General features: G+C 29.3%; 2 protein-coding genes across 6 annotated transcripts in view; both read left to right on the top strand.

The window, feature by feature from the left end:
* Nucleotides 1-6,802, top strand: part of LOC107456286 (uncharacterized) — a 30,718-nt gene extending 23,916 nt beyond the window's left edge. For all 3 annotated transcript variants that reach the window (XM_016074118.4, XM_016074116.4, XM_016074117.4), the window contains one exon: nt 4,994-6,802. In XM_016074118.4, the coding sequence (XP_015929604.1) occupies nt 5,037-6,569 (1,533 nt within the window). In that variant the 5' untranslated portion in view covers nt 4,994-5,036 and the 3' untranslated portion in view covers nt 6,570-6,802. The remainder of the gene's footprint in view (nt 1-4,993) is intronic.
* The window catches only part of LOC122268257 (uncharacterized), a 34,546-nt gene extending 23,916 nt beyond the window's left edge, over nt 1-10,630 (top strand). For all 3 annotated transcript variants that reach the window (XM_087165774.1, XM_087165772.1, XM_087165773.1), the window contains one exon: nt 8,919-10,630. In XM_087165774.1, the coding sequence (XP_087021900.1) occupies nt 8,920-10,506 (1,587 nt within the window). In that variant the 5' untranslated portion in view covers nt 8,919 and the 3' untranslated portion in view covers nt 10,507-10,630. The remainder of the gene's footprint in view (nt 1-8,918) is intronic.
* The last annotated feature ends 10,804 nt before the right edge of the window (nt 10,631-21,434 follow it).

Raw genomic sequence — 21,434 nt, 5'->3', positions numbered from 1 at the left:
GATACCGAAAGTTCGAATTATCGAAAATCGCATGTATCAATGGTAGAATAAAGAAAAATGCTTTTTACATACCTTATTTACTGTTCCATATTTATTCTAAAAACACTTTTCACGCTTTCATTTTAAAAAAAGATTCCATTGTTGAGATGTGTAAGGAAGTTTGTAACACTTTCTAAATGGACTATAGCTTTAAATGTCTCCTGACATATTTGGCTGCCTCTCAATAAATCTCCTTACAGTGTCCACTGCGGAAAGTGCTTGTTTGTTAATTTCCTCATCCTCTTCTTCAAGAAGCTTTCGTTTGAGCGATGATTTCATTGTCATCCCACTGACCACACACTGTTACTGCATCATCTGCGTTTACTAAGTCATGATATTCCATGTCATCAAGTTTCACGAGTCCGGTCAATCTGTCCCAATCATTTTCAGTGTAGTTTTCAGCAGAATTAACAATATTGATTGTTTGACTACTTTCGTGATCTTTAATGAATCCAGCCTTCTTGAAGCCATTCATTATCGTAGAGAAGGACACATCATTCCATGCTACTGACGTCTTTATGTGCATTTTTTAAAAAAAAAAAGTTTATCATTATAAGAATTGGTTTTCTATTCTAAATTTTTTTTTTTTTTTTTTTTGGAGCAGTTTTTTTATTTTCAGAAGAAAAATGTACACTATTTATGGAGAAAAAAATTCAAGTTATCAAGGGATTAGGAAAAAAAATTTCGTGAAATCAAGTTTTTTTTAACATTGAGTGTATAGGAAATTTGAAGGGAATTTTTTTTTCTTCGAGATATCGAAAAATTCGTGAAATCGAGGTTCGACTGTATATAAAACTTATTACAACTTTAAAACTATTCTATAAAAGTAAACAAAAGTTTGGGGGCAATTTAAAAATAATTATGATATTGTTTTTAAATTTTAAAAAGTTCGTTTAAAACTACTCAAGAAATCAAATATTTTCATATTTTATAGCCAATTTTATTTGGCAACTAATAAGAGTCTTATTTGAATATCGTAAAAAATTTAAAAACTTACAAGCAATTTTCTAAGCAGCTTTTCTACTTTTTGAAAGAAAGCTGAAAATAAGGGGTTTTCCACAAATATCATTTTGCATTATGAAACAAGATTTATTAAAAGGGACAGTGGCAACTCCTTATTAAATTATAATGTATTTAAAACATTTTCTTTCCTTGTACAATCACATCTTGCTGTCTGGTAATTATAGGGACTGTGTAATTTGCAATACCACAACATGAAATTTGAGAAAAATCCCTGATTATTTTGAGCTTTATTTTGAAAAGTAAAAAAGTGACTTAGACAATTTCTTGAAATTTTTAAGATACTCAAATCAGATTATTTCATAAGCTGTCCAATACGATTTAGTACAAAATTATGAAGAAGTGGGAAAATTAATTTTTCCGCGCATGCACAGTAAAAAAGAATTACTTTAGATACTTATATCTTAAATAGTTTCTACCAAATTTTTTCACATTTTAAAACAATACTTTTGTTATTAATTTTGAATTTTTCCAAAAGTTTTATTTAATTCTATTGAATATTTTTAATATTATTGCAAAAAAAGGACAAAAATTAGTTTTTTATAAATATGTTCATACATTCATAAATAATTAAGCTTAAGTTTACAAAATTTTATGCAGTTATTGCTTGATTCTACGGCATAGGGTGTTCAAAAATACTTGCGAAATCAGATGTACAAAGCTCTTCTGAAGTTTCAAAATAATCTGTTTACTATTTCTTCAGATATTTTAAAAATGCAAAATGCTGAAAGTGTCTTTTCCATTTTTGTAGGGTCGTGTATTTTTTAGAGCAAAATCTTATTTCAATTATGCAAATAAAAAAATTTAGTCGTATATGTATTTATTTTTTTAAATTATTTTCAGTAAAAAATTTAGAGTAATTTATTCAAAAGTGTTTAAAAGAAACTATAACACAATGAGACCTTAAACTAAAATGTTAGCTTTATTAACTGGTTGCCTAACAGCATTTGTTTATGCATTTTAATAATGCATTTTTTTAATTTAAGAGCAAATGTATCATATCCAAAAAGAACAGGTGAAATAACTTGAGTATTTTGTGGTCTCAAAATTTTTAATGGTTTTTAGTAAGAAATTTTCATATTTGATTTTTTTTTCTATTCAACTAAATACCTGAAACTTGTATCTTGTTTATAAGAATAGAATAAAACGGATCAACTTATACGCCTAGATATATGGTATTTATCCGAATTTTTCAGATTTAATTTAATCTGAGAATTATCATTTATCAGTTTTAAGCATTCAGGATTAATTAAGTTTATTTTGTTTTCAGGATTAATTATGTTAATTTTGTTTTTCGTGATTTTTTTTTTTTTTTTTTAATGTTTTACTCATGGATTAAACAATTAGCATATACAATACTGGTATACCATATAAGCATTGACTTTAGTTCAAAGGAGAAACCAGAAAGAAAGAAAAATTTAAAAGAGCAATTTCCCTTTTTTTCTTTTTTTTTTTTAAGAAAAATATATCTTAATGTTTAACTGTTGTTCTTAAGTTCTTTGTAAAAAAAAATCCTAAACTCAGGCAGGGCGAAACAAGCTCCAACATAATGCTAAAATGCCGTTTGATTTATGGATTTAAGTTCATTTCATTCTATTTCATTTTCAATTGTTTATACAAGACAATGTGTTGTGCATGATTAATACTTGCCGCAAATTATTAAAAATTGAAATGGTAAATAATTTTTCTTTCCATTGAACGAAAGAAAGTTTATTGTATAAACATAAGATATCATGCTTATCAGAGTCACATGATGAATAATGAATAAAAAATATTAATAGTACTGGTTTATTTTCTTTTTAAGAAGCTTTATCTGAAATTTGATCTGCACGAATAACCTCGCCCCACACACATCTACTCATTTTACCTATTTTTTATACTTTTCCTAATATTTTTTGTGAATTTTTCTAATAGTATTTAACAAAAGGCTTTGACGAAACTCTTGTTTCCTAAAAAAAACTTTCTTACAGAAGCTTTCACACACTCCTTCTTAATGACTTTTTATGTGCATATGTTTTTTTTTTTCACTAGTGACATCGAAATATTCTAAAAATAAGAGGGCTTTAGTTTAATGCATTGATGATGCCATGTCAATCATGGATTTAATTTGCCATATATTTTAAGCCAAAAATTCAAGTTGACAAAAAAAACCTTAAACAGTATCTAAGTAAATTAAAGTAAGTAATTACTAAAAAATGCCTCGTAAGAACTTTTTTTAGAGATTTTAAAATTTTACTTACATGCTTTGATAATATTTAGTTAAATACTTTTAATGAAACTATTGCCGATATGGGGGTTTGAGAAAATATATGAATGACTAAGTAATTTTATTAAGTTTGATCTTTATTAATTGCTATTAATTTTGATGCATAATAAATGACATACACATGTTCATATGTGACAGATGAAGAAATCCTTTTTTTTTTTTTTTCAGTTGCTTTGTTTGCAAATGAACTGCGTGAAAAAATACAAAAAAAAAATATTCAAAACTTATGGACCCTGTCGTCATTTTTTCTTCCTCTTTCTTTTTCCTTCTGTTTTCGCATTAGACGCACAGTACGCCAAAGAATAAATGGCCACGGTTTATAACTTTTGATCAGATCTTCATGTTTCAGGTCTCGATCTTAATGGTGACCTCAAATATGCTACTTTATAAGTGCAGAGGATATTTGAAGTTACGAAGCCCGGAAGTTTCTCTGAATAAATGTACCTTCTTTTCTTTTTCAATATATTAGGATTTGTGACTCCTAAAATATAGGGGTGGCTGAAATCTGGGAAATAGGTCCCAATAGTTTGGTCAGGAGAGCGGTTCCAAATTTGGACCCCTTAAGGTAAATTTTACTTTTTAAGCAAATTGAACAATTTTTGCACACAATTATAAAAAAAATTTTCAAGGTTAATTCATGCAAAGAAAGTAACTTTCAGAAATTATTTATTTTTTTATTATAAAAGGAAAAGTGTGACCGCACATTTGTGAAATGGCCGTCCGCATTATTAATTGCAAACTTCAGCCTAAGCAAGCTGGAGATGCTTATAAACTTCACAATAAATTCAGTGACTTTATTTTTTGAACTCTACTTTACTAATAAGACTTTTTATAAACTATTTGGCATTTTATTTTTTAAAAATTGTTCTAAGTAACTAAATTATTTTAAAGCTTTTGTCATAATTAATAAGATTAAAGAATATGATCTATTTGAATGTGATCTCACCTTTAAATTTCTTTATGCTCAATATTATTTTTAAAAAAAATTACATTATTTTTTTTTTATTATTTTAAACATCGTCAGCATTTCAAATTAAGAATGAAATGCATAATTTTTAGTTAAATCTAATTCCTTTTTCTAAACCTGTAAGTTTTTATAAAATTTAGTTCTTATATAAGCATGCATAATTTTATTGAATGATTATTAATTTTGTTACCGTTATTAATGTACTAAGTCTGTGAAAGTATTAAAACAGAGTTTATTATATTTTGCCATGCTCCAGTAGTAAAGGTAGTTTTTATTTTAAAGACTATCAATTAATTTTATTGTTTGAATCAGCCCTACTCATAGCAAGGCTGAAAATTTTTTTAAAAATATATATTTTACGCCACAACCAAGAAAGAAGAAAATCCTTTTCTAAGGGAAATGTTTTCGTAAAATAGACTAATTTCATCTTTCAAGAGTTAGTTGAAGGTAAAGATTTAAAAATGGAATACTAGCATCATATGTGAAGACTTTGTTTTTGTTAAAGAAGGATCAAACCAAGATATGAAGATTGCAAGTTTGTGTTATTGTTATTAATAACATATCAATAAGTGGTTACAAAGTAATAAAAATTATATTTGCCTCAAAGCTGCCATGGGTTTCATTATTTCAAATATACCATTGTAACGTAATATTTACTTTTCCTGCATTGAGTCTGACTCTATTTTTCTTTTTTCAAACAGTGGAAATTTGTCTGAAAAAGCAAGTAACCATAGATTAAGCAAGATGGTTGGTAAAGACTTAGACATCGGAGATTTAGTGTGGGCAAAAATGAAAGGTTATCCCCCATGGCCATCAAGAGTTATGGAACCACCAACCAAACACACACATACAAAGAAAAACCACCATTATGTTAAGTTTTTTGGTACTAAAAATTATGCATGGATTGAAGATGATAAGATATTTCCACACAGTGATGATATGATTGATAAAACATCAAAGAAAAAGCCTGGTGCTCTTGTTAAAGCTATTGAAGAGATAGTAGATGAATACAAGACAAGACCTCCAAAGAAAAAACCTCAAGAAGTTATTGTGAGTAGTCCCTTAAAATCTAAAGTGCCTGACACTCCAAAAAAGAGTGAAAAAGTTAAAGTTAAGAAGAGTGGCCTTGAAAGAAAGGAAAAATCTGAAAAAAAGATATCAAGAAAACGATCTGCCGAATCTAACCATTTTGATGATTACAGTTCGCTTAAAATAGCCAAGCCAAGTTTTCGTATGACTGATAAATCTATTTCTACTGCTGATTCCTCTGAATCACATTCCACTTTTTCATCAAGCATATTACAAAGGCGTACTTACGTTGATTGTCCCCAAACACCTCCTCTTGATATAAAAACCATTAAAGAGACATTGCTTGTTAAAAATGTCAAACCAACCAGCAAGAAAATAGGTTTTCTTGGTCTGAATGCTCTGGGTCAGGGAATTGTGAAAAATTTGTTGAATTCTGGTCATAACGTTACAGTTTGGAATCAGTTACCAATATTATATGAAGAATTTTCTGAAGCTGGAGCTCAGATTGCTCAAACGCCTGCAGATGTAATTGAAAATTGTGATATTACATTCTGCTGTGTTACTGATCCTCAAGAAACAAAGAGACTTGTTTTCGAAAATTGTGGAATTTTAAAGGGCCTGGAGGGTTGTACATCTTTATCAAAAGGCTATGTCGAATTGACTGGAATAGATCCAGAAACTTCAAAAGAAATAGCTAAGGAAATTAGTTGCAAGGGAGGAAGGTATATTGAAGCACCTGTTACTGGTTCCAGAAGTCAAGCTGAAGATGGTCAGTTAGTAGTTCTTGCAGCAGGGGACCAAGAACTTTTCAATCAATGCCAAAGTTGCTTTTCAGCATTTTCCAAACATGCTTACTTTGTCAGTTTACATATTGGATATGCCAGCAAAATGTCACTTGCTTTAAGTATGTTCAAGGGAACTGTCGTTGCTGCATTAGCTGAAGCTCTAACTTTAATCAATAAATGCAAACTTTGCCCTGACACATTTTTAGCCATTTTGGATTTAATTTGTGTCAACTCACAGATGTTGCAGGAAAAGGGAAAGGCGATGAAAGATCGTGAATATACTCCTGATGTCCCCCTCAACAGTCAGGATAAAGATTTGGGATTAGCTCTAGCATTAGCTGACTCTTTAAACCAACCTTTACCATTGTCTGGTCAAGTGAAAGAAATTTTCAAACGAGCTAAACTGCGCTGTTATGGTGATCATGATGTTTCTGCTGTTATTGAGGGAACTAGGTTTAGTTAAATGTTACAAACATGAAATGCATCATCAAATACATGACAAATTCATTAATAAATGGTCTTTTTGTTCTGTTTCATCATGTTATACTTTTGTTACTTTTATCCTCATACACTTCAGTTTTTGATCATTTTTAAATGTCTAAATTATGAGTAGTCTCCATATTTGTAACTTTAAAATTGTGTTAGTTATGTAATTGTTTTCTCATGATGCAAGTAAAATAAATATTTTTCATTCTATTTGCCTTCCTTATTTAGAGTTAATAATTATTATAATAGTTGCATTTTGCCTTGAATATAACACTCAAGACTGTTCCCAATATATTTTATTTTGTGTTCAAATCCTGTTAATCATTTCTTTGATATTGTCCAATATTTTTCATTTAGGAAAATGCAAGCGGTTTTAAGTCGTTGTTCCCTTGATTTGGAAGCGACAGTCCGAACTAATTATGTATGTCTGATTGAAAAAATTTAATATAAATTTTTTTAAAAAGCATGGCGTTGAAAAAATTTATATTTACTTAGCTGCAACATTTATTTATTTTTTTCAATCGTAATTTTTGATTTTTGTTGCAAAACAAGACTTAGATCTGTTTTAAGTCTTGGTTAAAATTTTACTTATATTTCATATTGTTGTAGAATATAATATTTTTTTTAATTTAAAATCTCAGATATACTGTACTTAAGTCAGCTGTTGTAGTTTACAAGCACTCTTTAAATTTCTAAAACATAAAATGGTTTGAAGAAATAAATCATTAGTACAAATAAACTTATATTATGGACTGAGTACCCAATAACTAATTCTGTATATCACTTCTTGTGAAATTAGTACATTGTTTATTGAGTGAATATCTCGCAGAATTCTTGTAGACTTTCAACTCAACAGTATTAAGACAAAAGAAACTAATGGGTTAAACAAAGGCTTGCTATTTAAACCATATTCTTTAATTGTTGCTTAACACTTTTTTTAAAAAACTAATTTTGTTAGGAGGGCCTATTTCTGTTTTGTAATATATTAATCTGTATTCGTTATAAAATATTCCAGACTCCATACTAAAATGTTACTAGAAGATAAGATTGTTTACCAGTAATTGTAGACATAATTTCTTAAGCAGTTTTCACTTTTATTTTCTTTGTTCATGAAATACCGGTTTTCAACTTAAATTGTAAGGTAACAACTAAAACATTCATGAGTTATATCCAACTATTTAACTTAAACAGGAGCATATCACTGCATGTTGATGTATGGAGTTCAATTTTATTTAACTTTAAAATGCTTATAAACCAAAGCATTTATAATCAAGATCTATGTTAATTTTGTTTTGTTATTGAATTCAGCTGATTTTTTAAAATTTCGAGTATTTTAGAAACAGTTAATAATAATTGGATAGCTGTTAATACTTTGGTTCTGCTATACAATGTGTGACGGTTAGTATATATCATGTAGGTGAATCATTAAATTTTATTTGTACTGCAACTAATTTTGTGTTTCATGGTGTCTACATTCTCCGGTAAAACTAAAAAGGGAAAATGTGCATTTAAATCTGGAAATTGCGAGTGATATTATTTTAATTTGGTATTTTAACGTTATTTTCCATTTACAAATATTTCCTTTTTTATTGAACTTGTGAAATAAAAATTTTAAAAAATTATTTTATTTAGTATTAAGGAACTTCTAGTTAACCTGATGATCATCTTTTTAGTGTTTCAGTTTTACATCAGTATTGAAATGATGGAAAGATCCATTTAAGACAAAAGAACTACAAAAACTCTCGAGTGTTAAATGACTAAATAAAATATAGAAAATTAATGTGGTTTGCTAAGGCTATGGATCTATACAATATAAAACGTAACTTAAAACTTTATACATCAGATACCACACTCAAGCTTTAAAATGGCATGTTTCAACTAAAAAGCGTCATTTTCTTTATTTAATCAATCATATTCCACATGATTTAGCAGTACCTTCACAAAATACTTTTTCTTAAAATTTTATTTTTGTATCCCGTAAGAAACGATGAATCCATATTTTTGTGTTGATTTTTTAATATAATTTTTAATTTTCACAAATTATGACTAAAATTTTCGCAAAATGGGTACCTCTCAGAAAAACCTAGACAGACCCCTGTAAAATTAATTCGGGGGAAAAGTGGTTATTTTATGAATTTGTAATTAAAACGTTAATGCAATATCATTTGCCTTCTGATTGCATCAATTGATTGTTAGTTTCCTTCAAATTATGTGTGTAATTATCTTTTGACTTATTAAATCCAATAAAAGTTATAATAATAATTTTAATCTTTTTTGAAAGTTTTATTTTTAAATTCTAATTTTTGTTTTTAATACTTTTTTTTAGAATGGTTGCAAAAGGATATGAAATAGGAGATTTAGTTTGGGCAAAAATGAAAGGCTATCCTGATTGGCCTGGAAAAATAAGCGATCCACCAAATGGAGCGAATAAAAAAGGAAAACATTATATCTTTTTTTTTGGAAGCAAAAATTTTTCCTGGATTACAGACGACAAAATAAAATATCATTCAGAAGAATTGTTGAAAACAGTTACAAAAAAGAAATATGCTTTTTTCGAGGAAGCGGTTGAAGAAATAAAAACAGAGAGCAAAAAAACAAAGAGCTCTGTCAAGATTGTCAGTGAAGAAAAAGAGGTAAAATCTGTGGCTAAAGCCAGTAAAGAAAATGATAGCAAAGAATCAACACCTGTGATAAAAAAATCTCCCAAGAAACGCAAAAGCGACATACCAGTTAAACTATTTCCCAAAGAAAAAAAGTTTGAAAATTCGCAACCTAAAAAGCCTGTTGCTAAAATACCCAAAAAACGTCATTTATCAGGTACAGAAGATTCCGCTGGTTCTTCAAAAAAATCTAAGGGAGATTACACTACTCTATTTGAAAGTGTTTTGCCTAGTATGGGAGTCAATAATCTTGCTATTTACAATTTGCCTGATGAAATGGATGCAGAAGTTACTGCTCCTATTATTCCTTCTACTCCTAAAATTAGCAAAAGCGAATCAAAAAATGTTGAACCGGAATCTTCCAAATCTCCAAAAGCTAAAACCATTGGCTTCATAGGACTGGGTATGATGGGACAAGGCATGGTCAGAAACTTATTGAATGCTCAGCATTCCTTATGGATATGGAATAGAACCCCTAGTAAATGTGATCCGTTTGTTGAGATGGGAGCCATAAAAGCATTGACACCAGCCGAAGTAGTGAAGAAAAGTGATATTACGTTTTGCTGTGTATCTGACCCGCATGCTGTTAGAACAATCATGTTTGGAGACAGCGGTGTTCTTAAAGGATTTGAGAACTGTCCACTGAAAAGCAAAGGATATGTTGAGATGACATCAATTGACGCTGAAACTTCAGTCGAAATAGCAGAAGCTGTCGAAAACGCAGGGATGAAATACCTTGAAGCTCCTATTATTGGATCAAAAAAGCGTGCAGATGATGGAACCATATTGATCCTGGGATCAGGTGATCGTGACCTTTTCCACGACTGCGAATCTTGCTTCCATGCTATGTCAAATCATGCGTATTACATATCATGCACTGTTGGAAAAAGTGCAAGCATTAATATAATTACAAATATGTTTTTGGGTACAACATATGCTGCATTAGCTGAGGCCTTGGCTTTAACTGACCGCATAAAGCTCTCTCGGTCCGATCTGTTGGAAATCCTTGAGTTACGTGGAATCACTAGTCCTCTGGTTATGGACAAAGGAAAAGCTATTGTTGAAAATAAATACAAACCAGATACTTATTTGAAACATCAGCAAAAGGATTTAAATTTGGCGCTGTTATTGAGTGACCATTGCGATCAGCCATTGCCAGTAACCAGGGCTGCGAATGACGTTTATAAGCATGCTAAACAACTTGGATGTTCCAATGACGATGCCGCTGCCGTGTATCATGGTGTATGGTATTAATTTCATGATAGTACTTTACTAGCTCTACAAAATTCTCATGTAAGCTGAAATTGTTGTATGACTCATCTTTGTTGCATATATTTTTGAACATTATTTCATTTGCTAATAAAACGACTGTCACTAATTTGTGTTCTGTTCTTTTTTTCTCACTTAAAATTTTTCTGCATTCTTCGATTTAAAAAGATTCTGACGATTAGTTAATATTACTATTTTTTTTTTCTTTTTTAGTAGTTTTAATTGTAAAGCTTTGCATATTTTCTAAATTGGTTGTTAAAATTATAAACAGATTGCATTCTTTTACAGGAAAAAAGCATAGCTTTTCTATTTTGCATTATGACCTTTTTTTTGAAAAATAATTAAACTAGTAAAAAAAGTTCCGTTGCTAAAATGGCATGGTTTTTTTCCCAATATTTAAGCTTTGAAAGTTTTTCTTCCTCAGTTGCAGATACTAGGCTAAAAATAACGAAAATTATCTATTTTATTTTAAGGAAAGTCTTGACCTAAATTTTTCAATTGTAATTTCTTTTTTTTTTTTTTAATGGTAATCTTTCTATTAACTCCTTCCCTTCAAATAGTAAATTAATTCTATTTCCTGCATACGGAGGTAAGAATTGCGTTTACCTAATTCACCATTAACTGTGGAGAATTATTTGAACGTAACTCTTAAAAAAATGCAAGCTTAAATTTTTTTTTTTTAGGTTCAATATTGAAACTAATTTCAATGATTATAATTCATTAGTGTTCAAATTATTCTGTATCGATTACATTGAGAAAGTAAAATTCTGTTTTCAGACAACCCTCAACAATAAAGTGTTTCAAAGTTTTGCTCACTTAATGAGTTCATAACCTTTGTTGAACAGCCGACCCAACTTTTCAGTTTACGACTACTAATGTTCAACTACTATTCATTTTATGACATAAATTAAATTTCTAAACTATTTTTTTTTAAATTTCAATTAAAATAAATTGAGAGCATTATCAATATACCAACCTGGTACACTAGTACCGAGTGCTACAAAGGAAATAGCTTCCTTGAGGCCTACTGTACATCCAAAATGTGAGGCTAAATCATCTACCAGAGCTGTTAAAAGGCCAATAATGGCAATGCTGATGATGAAACAAGCCCAACCTCCGAAACAGTCTAAAACAAAATATATCAATTCAATTTTGTTTGCTTACTTGAAAAGCTTAAATTGAAACACAGAAAATATCACAGCAATGCTTAGCTTTTTGCAGTATTTATGAAGAAAAATATATTGTAGTTTATGATTGTTAAAACAGTGAATCACATTCCAAGTATCCTTAGTATTACATGGGAAATCACCATGGATTGAAAGGAATTTTCCCAAATATAAACTTTATATGTCATATTGTTTGTTTGTATTGTTTCCAGATATGTATTTTTTATTTCATAACCGTCGTTGAACAGCAGACCCAATTTTGGGTTTACGACTATTAATATTCAACTCCGTACCCTAGTAATTTTGAACCCAATCCAGAAGACAAGGCAACTCCTGTATCAAGTACTGGGAGAAATTTGCCTTTAGGGAGGACTTTTTTGATGGAACTAATCCGCATTTGCGTTACATGGGAAGGAAGACCACGAGAACCTCCCTCAGCAAGGGGACTCTAACCCATGATCCAATTACCATTGAGGATATTTCACAACAGCACTGTGCCATTCGGACGCGGAATTCGTATCGACCAACAATCGCTGGGATTCGAACCCATTTCACCTCATTGGAAGGCGAACGCTCCATCCTCTGAGCCATCGCGGGCTTTTTAAGAGTAACTGAGGATCTCAAAAAGCCAAACAATTTTCCTTGCATTATTGCGTCAGACTTGGTAATTGATTTCGTTACATTATTAACTCCGTAAAATCCTTTTCTTTTGTCTGCAAAGAAGTTTAATTTTCAAATATAGCTAGCTGAATTTGAAACGAAATTTTTTTCACCCCAATTGTAATACTAGTTTTACATTATTCAGGTGAACGAAATTTCGCAATCATGGGAGTCGCAGATGTCCAATTTTAGAGGGGTATTGCACAGTCACACTAGTTCTCTAAATTTCAGGCAAAAAAATTTCTCTTAATTTTACTGGAAATCTGCAAAAAGATTGATTTGTAATCTCTTTATTTTATTTTTCATGAGTTTAAATCTGTTGTGATTCTTGAAAATTTTCCTAATTTGTCTGAAATACTGAGGAGGACTTGGAGATATTTCGAATTATTGTCAATAATTCGAAATCCCAAACGTCGTCCAAGGTATTATATTTCCATGGTATACTCTACTCATGCGTCCTATTATATGCTTGCACAAAATTTAAACGGATGCTACATACATTAGTCACTGTATATTACGAAGGAAAATGTGATTAAAAATAGTGTTTTCAGTAATAGCCATTTCAAACGTGATAAGCTAGACTCTTCTTTTCATGAGCTAAAGCAGAGGTCGCCAAAGTGGTCTATATAGACCCCCAGGGGTCTATTTAACAAAATTGGGGGTCGATCCGAATCGGAAGGGTCGAAGAAAAAACAGCTCTTAATACGTAAATCCCAAATATCTAATTGAGTATGTAAAATTTGTGAATTTTTTTTATAATTGACTTAATATTAGTTTCTTTATAGAACATAAATTAATAAACGCATCATCAAAAACGTGGACATCAACCTACAAGAGGAGTTTGCTGAATTATTATCGGATCTTGAAGCAAAGACGCTTTTTAAAAATTTAACAATAAGTAAATTTTGAACAATTATAAATATAATGCAAAAATATGTAGAACTTTATGAAATAGCTCAGCCTCTTTATGCTAGCTTTTCCAAGTTCCTATATGGTTGAAGCCGGTTTCCGTCACGTCAATTCAATCTTAACTAAGTACAGAAATAAATTAAATGTGGAGTTACGAGGGGATTTAAATTAAAATTGACCAATTTTGAACCCAATATAGCGAACCTTGAAAAAAAACACCAGGCACACTCATCTCATTGGTTAACAAGCAATAAATCTGTAGTTACTTTACTTATTATTTCTAACTTATTTATAATTACTTATTATTTAATAAATATTAAGGTATTTAAATTTCAACATTAATATATTTTTCATAAAACTATTGTTACACATTGTACTATTACTTAATAAATGTTTAAATCATGAAATAAATGTACAAACACAGTATCTAATAGAGTTTTATCTTAATTAACGGAAAATTACTTTTATGGGGATCGATGGAGATTTCGAAAAATTATGTAGGGGTCAATGATGAAAAAAGTTTGGAGACCCATGAGCTAAAGTAATAACCTCTTCACATTTTCCATGACGCAATTTTAATTATTTCAACAAATAAATAAATAAAAATTATCAATAGTGAAAAAAACAAGGTTTTATGTAGTATTATAAAATGATATATACGTAGAAAAATTTTCTTTTCTTTTACAGATTAAGTTAATTAAGCGGGTTATAATTCAAGTTTAACCTCGTCCATTTTATTATTTTAATTAATTGCATGTGATGAGATACTTTTATATGTGAGTTTAATTTGCAGACAGGGAAAAGAGAAAGTGTTGATAACTGTCAATATGATGCAATATTACTTATAATATTATACTATATCTTACATTATTTAAAAGAAAAGAAAAACATTACATTTATACTTTTTAACGAGGAAAAGACGGTTTTCAAAAACGCCTCACAATCAAACGCGGATTTCTATCTTCAAGTTCGAAATTGAATTTATTTTACAATCTTGTTGATACTTGATACCTTGCCAAAATAGATAAGAACATAGATAAAAACGTTAGGAAATTTTTTCAAACTTTTTAACAATGACTGGGGAGGGAAAATAGAGAAATTTTCTGTTACATGTTATATTCACCTACAAAACTGTATTTGACAACAATGAGGGTCGTAACTAACTAATTACCTTTAAACAATTCTTCAATTTTATTAAGTTCGGTTAAACGATTCAAATCGAATCGGACGTTAAATTTATCAATTAGTTTATGAGTTTTTTTTTTTTTCAGTGCTTCTCTTGTAATGTAAAATGTTTCTGCATTTCAAGGGAAATTTTCTTAGATAGCTCAGTTTTATATTCTTATAATTTCTAACAAGTTGTTGCAATAAATTTCATTACATCCGAATTATCCTTCTATAATAAAAGCAGAAAATTACTTTAAAAAAATGTAAGGATATTTAAAATAATTAATGTTCTTGCGAAAAAAATTTTCGTGTACCTATTATATAGTTAACGTTTTCATTTAAACAGGTTAATATATGTAGCATAAAACGCATGATAACGTCTTAAGTTAAAATAAACTTTTTTCTTAAAAAGGAAAAGAAACTAATTCCCCCGGACTTTGGTAAATTTTAATATTTTAAGTTAATTATTATTTTAATTTAAAGAAAATGAGTTCAGGTAAGCCTAGAGCAGGGATGGCGAACCAATGGCACGCGTGCCATTTATGGCAAGCGACACAATATTCTGGGCACTCCACCGATCACAAAGTTCATTATGAAGCATATTAACGATTAAATGAAAATTCACAAAAACAAACAAAAAAAGCAATTATTAACAAAAAATTAACAATTAATGCCAAAAAAAAACAATTAATAACCATAAGAAACAAGCTAACAATAAATAACTAGCAAAAATAAATTTAACAGTCCTGCCTAAACTAACATCTTACTAATATGAGTTATTAGTCATCTAATCTCCAACAACAGAAGTCACACTGATGTTAATTTGAGTTGAATTACGCGTATAACTGAGACATTGCAAAATGTTTATTTTTTTTTCCATATTTAATAAAGAGTTTTGAGTTGATGGTATTTAGTATTATTATTTACCCAATAATCACAAGGTCAAAATTATTTGACGGCACGTCTATGACCTCATTAAACAATTTTCAGAAAAAATGACACGTTGGTGCATAAAGGTCCGCCACCCCTGGCCTAGAGTTAACTTTGAAGTTTCTAATGCTAAAAAAGTGTTTTGAAAATATCAAAATTCATTACCTCTTTAAAAAAAAAAAACTTTATTTCACTATATTCTTCGATGTTTTTATACTTTCTTCTCTTTTCGAGACGAGAAGGGAAAAGCAAAGTGTGAAAGGAGGGGGGGGGAACACAATATTGATGATCCCCTCGCTGGAGGGGATGGTTTTACCAACTTTTTTTTTCCCCATTTGGGGACAGCAGGTGAGAATTTCAGAAGGGAAAGTTCACTGATAGACTTTTCTGAATGGAAATAATAGGAAACATTGGCAAAATAAAAATCCTTACCAGCTGTTAAGGTTGAACAACACATTGAGGTTCGCATTTCCAACAATTTAGACACTGAACTTTGAGATTAATTTTAAGTTAAGATAGAGACAATTCTCAGAGAAATCTACTCGCTTTCTGATTTATTCTCCTAATGGAGTAAATATGGGAAAAAACGATTTAATGGCTCTAATATTTTTTAAAAATTTTGAAGCAATTTCGATTTATTATTGTTGTTATCATTAAATTTTTTTATTATTATTTTATATACTGTATTAACTGAGTAAAATCTTGTAATGTGTAGCTTTTGTTTCGTTTAAAAGATTTTTTCTTTATTATTTATACAATAATTATATAACAGCGAAACCCAGAACCCTATATAACTAAATTTAATTCAGTATTGGTCTGTTATTAATCATTTCATTCGTAGACTACGATTTAAAAAAGTGCTTTTTTTAATTTATGACAAATTCACTATGGAACTTAAATAAGGTAAAAGAGGTTTTATCTTTCCAAATAGCCCTCAAAATAATTCTCTTACTAAGCTCTTTCGCTTAAACTCATAAAAAGCGATACAGAAAATGTTTTAAACCTAAGTTCAAATAATAATAATAATAAAAATCTTAATTCTAAGACTTGCACACAATGCCAGCCTTAGAATTACTTATAACCTGTTTTGTCGTTTGAATATTATAAAAGCAAGCAACAAAGCTTTATTGTACAAATTTTTAAGTTAGAGAGTGGAAAATTTAATTTAAAATCACCTTTTTTGATAGGACACAAATAGCCGCCCTCTAACTAAAGGTATATTATTAAATTAAGGATTAATTGGAAGTGATAAAACATTTATTGTTAAAAACCTTAAGAAAATATTATTTAATATATATTTATAAAAAATAAAAAAAATTCTTCTAATTTTGAAGCAGCGCAATAGATAACTCTTTCGCATTTCAAGGGTGCATGACGATCAATAATATTAGGAAAACATGGCGCTCAGAATCTCCCACTTTGTAACCATGGTAACCCTCGAGAGTGTTTAGACACGGAACCACTTTTTAACCGGGCTTCACTAGTATTACATTAATTACGATGCTTAATTTGAAATGAAGTATTCGAATTACTTCTGAAGAAGATAACTGCATTTTCCTCATTCACTTCCTATTGCAGTATGGAACATGACCTTGACCTTCAATCCACTTGCGCGGGAACGCGAATTCCCTCGCTATCGTTTGATTTGATTGTCATAAGTAATTCATTTAAACAATGAAATTACGTATTTATATCCTGGCAAATTATGTTTAGTAATGCAAGACGTTGTCCAAACTAGCATGTTTAGGTACCATTCGACCATTCCTTACAAATGCAGTTTTTTGATATTTACATTAAAAATATGTTATTCTAAATACTAACTAGATAACAAACTAAAGATATAATTAAAAACTATTATTAATTTACTAGTATAACTTTTTTAAATATAAGTGGAATATTCATTTGCTGAGTCATAAACGTTAGCATGTACCTGTATTGCATTTTTGTAGAACATTATTGGTACGACAACTAGAAAATTTGGGAGTTTTATTGAGAAAATTTGAGAGTTTTTTTGGGAAAAATTTAACAAGTTTAGGAAAAACAAACTTCTTTCGGTTTTTAAAATGTGTATGTTTCAAAAAGTTCTGAATATTTATAATTTCATACAGGTCGTTTTTAATGACACTGGCACTTAATCATATTGTAGTGTAATTAGTTATGTAAAGAAATTCGAAAAACTTTTTCTTTTAGGTTTTCTGTAAAACAAGCTTAACTGGAATTGAATTTCTTAAAAAGTTTCAACGTTACAGAATGTATTTAAATGTTGGCTAATTTGGTATAGGTAGGTTCTTAAGTTACAAATCAGCCCCCCTCTCCCAAATACTTTTGTTCATCCCTTAATAATGGCATTCATTATCTTGGAATAATTCTTCAATTACTAGTCTTGTTTTTTAAAAAGTCATTCATGCATTTTATTTTACACAAAAGGTACCTTGTTCAAAAATATTGTAGAAACTGTTATTTATTTATTTTATCTATTTTTAGTATTTAACAATGAAAGGCAATATACTTGGGTTATATATTTTAAAATATAGAAGATACAATGAATTTATAACCTAGCTAAGAAACACACAATGATTCAACAACAAATTTTTCCACCTCGAGGAAAAATTATTGAGTGATTCTTCATTTTTGTATATTTTTGCAAGCACAATAAAATGCAGCTTTGGAGTAACTTTTAAAATATTAAAAAATTAGAAAACTAAATTTTTTCTCTTTCACAAAACTGTGCCGTGATAAATAACAGTTACTGTCCGGCAACAGTTACGAAAATAACATATAACGTATGGTTTGTTTCATATGGCGACAAGAATTGCTTTAAAAGATTTAATTGGAAATAAAAGAAAAAGTAATGATCGTAATTTTTTATAATCCTAACCTATTAGTATTCACGGTCCCTTTTTAAGAACAGTATATTTACCTCAATAATTTTGAAATAAATGCTTTTTTCGACATTCCAATTATTATTTAATTTTTTCTTTATTTTATTGGCAAAAGCACACTCATAGTTGACAGTATGACTTTTTTTTATAAACATTTTCAAGTCATAATTATTTTTCGCAACATCAAGAAAAAATAAAGATTGCTAATTATTTATTTATCTAATTGCATTTACAAAACATTTCAAAGATTATATTGTAACAATATTATTTTTCTTAAAATCTAATGATCACCTAATTTTAGGTTTTTTTATTTACGCTTTCAAATTTTGCGGGTTTTTCAAATTCTTCAAATGAACCAAAAAGCATTCAAGCTAAAAAATTTTAGTAGTTTTTTAAATTGATTATACACAAATGAAACATTATTACAAAATTATGGCATCGGCATTAATTAGAGTGGTAGAGCATTTGCCTCTCAATGAGATGGCCCAGGTTCGAATCTCAGCGGTGGGTGGTTGTATCAATTCTGCCTCTGGCTCTCCCCGACCACGCTGCTGATGTAATATATCTTTAGTGGTAAACGGGTTAGAATCCCCTTTGCCGTAGGGCTAAGAATTTCGTGGTTTTTCTCTTCGCGTAACACAAATGCGGGTTTGTTTCTTAAAAAAAGTTCTCCACTACGGCTAGTTTGTTCTAGAGATCCTGATATCTAACTCTTAGAGAGTTACGACAATAACTTCAAAATTTCCCGAAACAGCTGGGTTGTGAAAGAGAAAGATTATGGAATGGTAACCACACTTGGTCAAGTTTCTCAACAATCTCTATTTCTTCTTCCGTGTTGGGAACTTATAGCCTTCACAGTGATTTTTATTGGTCTTTTAATTTATTTGTTTAGTATCATGTGTTGTTTAAGTCATGTTAAAAGTTAAACTAAAATGAAACCATTTTATATAAGGAAGTGAATTATTGGTAACTTTACAAAAACTAATTTGGTAAAAGTTTTTTTTTTATTTCTATTAACATATTTTTTATCACTTAAATAAATATTTTTATTATAATATAAATAATCTTTTTATTTTATTGTTTTTTGTTAACGTTGTTTAATCTTGATATTTTTGGGATGGAATCTCGATAGATGAATGTTTGTGTTGATAGAATCTTGCAGTCAAAATTTATATTACTTTCCGACTAGCTAGAGCACTCAAGACAGTACTAAAGTTCCGTGTCTAATATCAATGCAGGACACAATCACTTTCTGGCAGCATCACTACAATATACAATCACTTCTTACCAGTAGAACTTATCGCGATAGTGACAAAGAAAATTTTTCGTAAATCAAAATTTTCCGTTTACTTTCAGACTGGCTAGAGCACTCAAACACTCAAATTAAAATTTAAGTTCTATGATGAATTTCAGTACTATTTTCAATAATTTCACGACCGTTATAAGTAAAATTTAGAATGAAATTATTGTCAAAGCAAACTTATCGCCGGTCTAATTTCCGATCACTTTCTGATTAACTAGAGTGCTTACGTTATCAGAGCCCCTCCGCGCCTTACGACAGACAATGTAAGTTTCATTTCTTTCCGAATCAATCAGAATTAACCATCATATTATCGCAAAGTTAACTGATTGCTGGTAAAAATTTCATCCAATTTCCGAAAAACTGAAGTGTTTAAACCTGATCTAGAGATCCGAACCTAATGACAATAAATTTATAGTCAATCGAAATTTCAACTACTGTCTGATTAGCTAGAGGGCCTACATTTTAGATGGAAATGATAACTCAAGTCTCATACTAGAAAACATCTCAAGTTTTTATCGTTTTTTAATCACTGATGAACACTTTTGAATCATATCACCAAAATGAATGTGTATTCTAACTGAATTTCGACTACTTTCCAACTAGTTAGTGTTCTTAAATGAATTAAACACTCTTATATGGAAATGGTTGTTTCAATTATTCTTGATCAATATAAGCATAATTTTAGATCGCCAAGTGAAATTTATCAACATTCTGAATTTCAAACACTTTCTTACTTGTTAGATTGCTTAAATTTCAACAGGAGCTCTGTGCCTGGTGAAAATATGCAATCATTTTTTTATAGTTCAAAATAAATTTATTAACAGACGATAAACTTTTCATACATTTTGACTTTATATAATTAAGTTTTTGTCATAAAAGCGTCCTATTTTCTTTTCTTAAAACTAGTCATTATATCTCAATTTCTATTTTCGATAAGTAAGTCTTTTCTAGAAACTGAGATAAAATGTAATCAATAAAAACTTATTAATGTAGACTTCGTGCTCAAAAATAGATATCATTATCACTTGCGCAATAACTATATGGATTTTTTGCAATAAATCAAATTTTTTAGATGGCGACTCGGAAGATAGAAAATATTTGCCTAGTCAATGATATCTTATAACTTTTAGTGTAAAGTTAGTATTTTAAACAAATAGTGATATCAAGCTTGGTTTTTTCTGCAGAAATGGTTTATATTTATATCTAAAAAATTATGCAATGCGTTTATAAAAAGAAAGGAATGATATTATTATTAAATAAAGGAAATTATATAAGTTTCCCGAATACGAGACCATACTTACATGACATATTCTTATTAAGTCTAAAATTTATTAAATTTACTTTTTTTTATGTAAACATATCATTTTTTTAATATTTTTGCAATCATGAATTAAAAGATATAATAAAAAATGAAAAATAAAATAACTATGTTAATTCAAAGACTAAAAAAAAAGGTCAAAATTGACCGAAAGTATCTGTTTTAAGTTCGCCAAGGTTTTAAGAAGACATGAGACCATTTTTTTTGTTTTTTTTTGTGAGAGTTTAAATGCAAATAAGGACGCATAAGGGTTGCTAAAGCTTTAACAGATTATTCGATTCCGTCAATCGAATTCGAACAATAATTAAAAGGGAATGTTTGAATGAATGAAATGTTTTAAAAAAATCAATTCCTCGTTGCATAGGCATTAACAGCTTTTAGAGTAATATAATAACATTTAAAAATAATAAATTTACAATATTAGAATAAATATTAAAAACAAAGTTGAATATGGGGAGAGGGAAAATGGTAATACCAAAATTTACATTATTTACTGCAAGTTTTATTTTCGGAAAAAAAAAAAAAAAAAAAAAAAAAAAACAGTGGTAGAAAGAAGAAAAAAAGAGCGAACAAAAATT

Source organism: Parasteatoda tepidariorum, chromosome 6, assembly GCF_982258835.1.
Source record: "Parasteatoda tepidariorum strain Cologne lab strain chromosome 6, Ptep-v5.0, whole genome shotgun sequence".
Taxonomy (NCBI): Eukaryota; Metazoa; Arthropoda; class Arachnida; order Araneae; family Theridiidae; genus Parasteatoda; species Parasteatoda tepidariorum.
The sequence above is the reverse complement of the archived record's forward strand: the minus strand, read 5'-3'. Positions and strand labels throughout refer to the sequence as shown.